Source organism: Takifugu rubripes, chromosome 16 (assembly GCF_901000725.2).
Source record: "Takifugu rubripes chromosome 16, fTakRub1.2, whole genome shotgun sequence".
NCBI classification, from domain to species: domain Eukaryota; kingdom Metazoa; phylum Chordata; class Actinopteri; order Tetraodontiformes; family Tetraodontidae; genus Takifugu; species Takifugu rubripes.
In genome coordinates this window covers 3,230,862-3,237,405 of record NC_042300.1, presented here as the reverse complement: position 1 = coordinate 3,237,405, position 6,544 = coordinate 3,230,862, and the positions used below count along the sequence as shown (strand labels likewise).

General features: G+C 48.6%; 1 protein-coding gene across 1 annotated transcript; it reads left to right on the top strand.

Moving 5' to 3' along the window:
• Window positions 1-1,171: 1,171 nt before the first annotated feature.
• insm1a (insulinoma-associated 1a) lies at window positions 1,172-4,012 on the top strand. The gene has a single exon (XM_003971398.3). It carries the CDS (start codon window positions 1,473-1,475, stop codon window positions 2,799-2,801), a length of 1,329 nt encoding a protein of 442 aa, XP_003971447.1. The 5' UTR covers window positions 1,172-1,472; the 3' UTR covers window positions 2,802-4,012.
• Window positions 4,013-6,544: the final 2,532 nt, after the last annotated feature.

The following is a 6,544-nucleotide window of genomic DNA, read 5'->3' as shown; positions in this document are numbered from 1 at the left end:
TTTGAACAATCTTTTGATTTTGAAATGTAACTGTATATAATAAAATTCTTCATAATACAATTAGACTGAAGAATATGGTTAGTGTGACACATGACCCCTTAACAGAGCATAAACTATACAACCGAATTATCATTGCGTATTTTTGATTTCACCTTTATTTAACCAGATCAAATGCTCTTTGATTTTGTGGCCTCTGTCACAAACTTGACAAACACTCATTTCAGATTCAATTTTAAAAACGCAACATTGGACTATGAAAGTGATTCAGATGTCAGGCTCCTTTGTTCACGTCAGCAGTGAGAAGAGATCACTGAGTCTGATCCGGAGCTCAGACACCCACCACCCTGACGTCCCTCACCCTCCATGCTGGAGGACAGACAGACAGACAGACACTGATATCCGCCTGTCCAGGTCAGACCCCAACCTCACCCGAATTGAGGTTTTCACTGTTTTTAACGCGCAGATAATCTCGGGTTGCCCCCATTTGAAGACGCCGAGGAGGAAAAAGGGCCCACTGATTACGCACAGCACGCGCCGGCATATCTGGGGGCCAGATTGCTTCTGTGCCCCCTCCAAAACATGCACACACACACTTCTTTTTTTCTGTGCAATTTCCTTTTCAATCATGACTGAGCTGCACAAATGCAGCCATTGTGATGTAAAGCATGCCCCCCCACCCCCCACTTTATATTATCTTTTCTTAAAATTCTCCTGCTAACACCCCCCCCCCAGACCTGATGCAGAATTCAACTTCTAAAAGTGTCTGCTGGAAAAATCTTTAGTGTAAATTCTAATCTGATCTACTATTTTTTTCCCTGATTTATTTACCCCCTATTTGTCTGGATTTTTTTTTTCTTGAGGCAGATGGATTTCTCCTTTATGGAGAAATCAAAGCCCCCATCAACCCAAAGTAGCAACACTACCCGAAGGAGGAGACACATAAAGCCGAGACACGTGTAGATTTCTATACAAACTCATCAGACCGTAAAAGCAGGAGGCTCCTGGCGTGTGCCTGGGTGGAGGCGAGGAGGAGAAAAGGGAGTGTGTGTGTGTGTGTGTGTGTGTGTGTGTGTGTGTGTGTGTGGGTGGGGTGGGGGGGGGGGCGCAGCGATAAAAAACCCCTCAGGTACATCTGCTTCGCAATCTGAAAATCCGCCCTCCATCACCCCTCCCGTCATCAACCTCTCTATCCTCCCACACCCTTCACTCTTCGAATCCACGGGAGACCTCGGTTCCTTCTGATTGGACGAGTAGGAGACAACAAGGGGGGGTCAGAACAATGTCATCATATCGCCTTAAAAAGAGTGCAGCTATGCTGCGGTGAAAGCACCTCCGGATCAACGCAGGGGATCAAGAGTGAGGCGGCTAAAAGACGCGTCAAATGTTTGCGTGAAAGTGGAATTTTTCTACTTCCCGCAGCAGCAGCAGCAGCAGCGTCCAAAGTGCCTTCAACTCTCCGTCCAGCCACCAACATGCCGAGGGGGTTTCTGGTCAAACGGAACAAGAAAACCACCCTGGTTTCGTACCGTGTCCGCTCCGAGGACGAGGAGACGGAACAGCCGGCAGAAGCGCAGCACTTGTCCGCTGACGCGCCCCTCGCCTGCCTCCCGGTGCGCGCACTGACGCCGACACCTACCTGCGGGGCGGCGGCTACTGCTCCGGGGCGTGAAGCAAAACCCGTGCAGTTCGGGAACCCAGAGGCGGTGTACAAAGCTCTTTACAGCCCCACCCGCCCTGTTAGCCAGGACCACGACCGCTCCTGCTTCGAGAGTCGCTTCAATCTCGGATCACCGGTGTCTGCGGAGTCCTTCCCCACACCAGCAGCGCTCACCTCTCTGGACCACCTTTTCGCCCCGGTGGACCTCAAAATTGGCTCCAGCAGCAGCACCGCGTCCCCCGCGGTCCTTCCCTCTGTCGGCACCAAGCGGCCATCCAGCGAGAGCGACCGTAAAGGGAAACCAGCGTCCAAGAAAACCAAAGCTATCCGGAAACTGCAGTTTGAGGATGATGTCACCACGTCCCCCGTTCTCGGACTCAAGATAAAAGAGGCACCGCTGGACCACAAGCTTCCCAGAGCGCAGCCGCACGGTGGTGACAGCAACCCGCTGGGCGAGTTCGTGTGCCAGCTGTGTCGGGAAGCGTACGCAGACCCCTTCGCGCTGGCGCAGCACAAGTGCTCCAGGATAGTCCGGGTTGAATACAGGTGTCCCGAGTGCGACAAGGTGTTCAGCTGCCCGGCCAACCTCGCCTCGCACCGGCGGTGGCACAAGCCCAAGGGGCAAAGCGCAGCCGCCGCCGCCCCCGCCGCCGCCGCCGCGCCAACGGAGAGCGACAAAGCCGCCGCGTCCGGCAGCGCGGATGACGCGAAGGATTCTAGTGACAGGGACACATCCAGCCCCGGGCCCTCCGAAGCCGGGTCAGAAGAAGGGCTGTATGATTGTCACCACTGCGGCAAGAGGTTTAAGCGACAGGCGTACCTGCGCAAGCACGTGTCCTCTCAGCACGGGTCCCCAACGCACGAAGAGGACGAGGACGCGCTGGCGTGCGAGCAGAGCGCTGCGCCGCTCAATCTGAGCGCCTCCGCCTGCCACCTATGTCCCATCTGTGGGGAGAACTTTTCCAACAGAGGCAGCCAGGAGCGCCACGTCCGCCTGCTGCACTCCGCGCAGGTGTACCCCTGCAAATACTGCCCCGCCCTCTTCTACAGCTCCCCGGGACTCACCAGACACATCAACAAATGCCACCCGTCCGAGAACCGGCAGGTGATCCTGCTGCAGATGCCGCTGCGCCCCGCCTGTTGATCCGGGACCCTCGGCCGCGTCTCCACCGGCGAGTCATGCTCGGTTGGGGCAGTTATAGAGTTCAGCTGCAAAACATCTCGGTTTGACATACATTCAAATGGTTTGTGCTTTTCTAAAATCAACCGCTACAATTTGTGGCACTTCTGGAAAATTCACTTCAAGTTTTGATTTTTTTTTTTTGTTCAAAGTAATAATCAGTTAAAAGGTTATTTTAAAAAAAAACAAAAAACTGGCTAATCAGATTTGACCAGGGCCAGGTCACATTCATGTTTTTAGGAATCACTTCAACAGATTTGGATCAAATATTTGGAAGACCTTTGAGGACACTGGTGGGGGAAACCTGGACGATGGTGAAAGAGTCAAAGAATATTTACACATTTGCCTGTTTTCACATTTATTTTTTGTTCTTTATTGTCCTTAAACGCCTTCTTGGTGTTTTTGCAGTAAAACTCACAGCAACACAACATGACTCACCTGAGGTCAGCAGGGATTCAGTGCCTTGCTCGTGGACACATCAGCAGGCTGCGCGTGTGCAAGCGCGCGTACCTGCGTGTGTGTCCGGAGGATTCTGACATCATCCTTCAACATTTAGACTGTTCATTTATTTTTCTAGCATCTCTGCACAAGTGCTATTAGCTTCTAGACCTAAGAGGGGACAACCTGTAGCCCAGATCAACCCACCAATCACGGGCCTGCTCTCATCACTATGATTAGCTTTAACTTAGCACGTGGCTCCGCCGATCAGTAGCTGTTGCCTGAAAATGAAAAAGAAATGTAGATTAGCCGTTACTGCCTTTGGATTAGACCCTCCTGCTGTAAAACTGCCTTAAACTGACCTGATTGTTTTAGGTTATTGCTGGCTATAATGCTTATTTTCTACAAAGTCTCCTGTATCACATTATACAATATATTTGGTTTTTATTTATTTATGTATTTATTAAATTATCTGTGTAAATTATTGCTCTGTGTGCTTTGTGATCTGTGTTTTGTTACGATGTAGCGCAATTTCTTTAACTTATATGATGTAAGAAATGTGACATTACAGCAATCAGTGAGTTTGATCAGCAAACGAATGCAATCATTTTTAATTTATTGGGTTTTTTCTTCTTTTTTGCTTTGGTGTCTTTGTTCCAGTGTGACCGTTAGCTCTTACACTGCTTTGGATGTTTTGCTAAATGTCCAAAAACAATAAAAACCAAACTGAGAAAATATTTTGATTTGTCTTTTATATTTCAGAGGTTGACATTTTCATTATCATTTAAAACATTTATTCATCCGATCGGTTTCAGAATCAACAGTTGCAAAAGATGTGAGGACCTGATTTTCCACCCAGGTTTGTTCCTTTCTTCCACCAGCTTCACGTCACCAAACCTGACTAGAAATTTGATTAGTCCAAAGTGTTCAGTGTAACAGGGTTAACGTGTGAGCGGCGTGTGTTTACCAGGGGTCAAAGGTCACCAGAGAAGACAAAACATTTCGGCCTGTCAAAGACATTCCTGATGTGTGGTGACATCGGGATCTTCTGCAGCTTTACCGGGAACACTTTATTATTAAAATTGTTTCAAATTAAACCAGAGATTCAACAAACAACCGATAGTTTTTCATTCCACTCTTTGACTTCATATATTTCCTTTCAACAGATTTAAACAGATTTTCTCATCAGGAAGACAAATTGTTCAATCGTTTCTGCTGTGAAAGGAGGCAGATGGTCACATGGTTAACTGGTCCTTGATGCTCTCAGCCTCCATAATGTGCTGCAACATCTGGACACAAACCTTTTGTCTCACTTCCTCTGGAACCGTCACCCTTTACCACACACACACACACACACACACACACACACACACACACACACACACACACACACACACACACACACACACACACACAGGGACAGGTGTAAGCCAGCTGGACAACAGGCTGCAGATAAGAGCTACAGATAACACTCACCCACGCACACACACACGCGCGCACACACACACACACACCGTCATGGACCGAAGACGACTGCAGTAAAAGCAGCAGAAAACACAAACCAGAACCAAAGAGTTTTAATGTTTAACCAGTTTAGATTTTGATCAGCTGTGTAATCTGCTGTCCACCTTATCAAGATATTGCCTGGTGGTTCAGAAATCTGAGCGTCATCATCTTCTTTACCATGTTACACTGACATCACCGCTCCTCACGGCAACAACAGGCAGATTGTTCTGATCACGTATGTTCAGCGTCTTGGCCGACATTAATGCCTCCTCATCAGTTTCTGCCGTGCGTTTTCTTCACGTCGCTCCACTTATCAGACATGAAAGTGAAACGATGATTCAATTTGTCTGGCTTAATCAGGCCTCAGCTGTTCTCTAATCCATTTACCTCAGAGGATTGGGCCATGTGAGAACACACATGTGTGTAGCGCTCTACGTTTTTATTCATTCTGCTGGTTTTGAACATCCACGAGAGAAAAGCAAAGTAGAATAAACACCCTGGAAACTACATTTCCCATCATCCCACTTGCAGGTATTCAGTAACAGCACTTGCCAACCTTCATCATGATGATGCTGGTTGCTGTTGGCAGTTTTTTTCAATCATCTCTTGCATTAACTTGCTAAATTACCCTCTTCCTCCTCCTCTTCCTCCTCACGCGACATCATGACGGCCTCTCTGCACGCGTCTCTTATCTCCAGCACTCTCAAACAAAGACGATGCAGCTAAGAAACGCAGGGAGCGTAAACACAGCCTCTCTGTAGGCTGCACTAAGGTAAACACACCTTTGTGTGTGCGCGTGTGTGTGGGCGCACGTCCACGTGTGTGTGTTAAGTCCCGGTTAAGCTTCAGCGCCTGTCAGTTGTGCTCACCTGCTACTGCTGAACAGGTCAATCATCACTTTTGCTCAACGCTGAGGGCTCTCCTGGCTGGAGACCATCGATGAGCGTTTTTGGTGTGTCACACAGTCTGAGCAGTGACGTCATCTCCAAGGTCAGGGTCTGCAGCTGACTGGAGATCAGCTTATCGGACCAGGACGCAGCTGGCTGTGATACCATCTCCTCTGATTAGCAGGATCACGTCAGACCGTAATCATCTTGTCCTAACAAGCTCTCTGAGTGAGACGGCTAATTAGCTCAGATGGAGACAGTCAGCAGAAAAGCTGTTGGAAGGTCTGGTTTTACATCTTTAAAAAAGACGAAATGAATTCGAATGAAATCCGTCTGTCCTCGGAAACCACTGAGTTTACCACTTTAGGAAACCCTACCTTACCCTACCTTTAGGAAACTTGCAACACGTTCAGAAGATCCTATATGGAACATCGAGGTTTATATTTAGCATTGAAACAATATTGAACAGGTTCATTTCCAGAGGAAACACACTGACTAACGTCAGCCTTTTGGATGGATTCTGTAGTTTATCTCTTGTACCAGCACTCACACAGAGTGACTGTGTGACAAGTTGGGCCCCTCACAGGGCTCCCGCCAGAAGCAAACCTGGCCCACAGATTTCTGCATCTGTTCTGTAATTCCTGCAAACCTGCAGAGCCTCCATGCACTCTCTTTGTTCACCAGGTTGAAGTAATGGGTGGGGCAGGCTGTGTGTGGTGTGTGTGTGTGTGTGTGTGTGTTTGTTTGGGGGTGGGGTCAGCTGTGTCGAGGGCTCTGGCAGCACAAAGGGAGCAGGACCTCCTCCACACATGCCCCGCACAATGCCTGGACCCTAATGCTTGTAAATCTATTCAGACATCCAGCGGCCAAAGATTA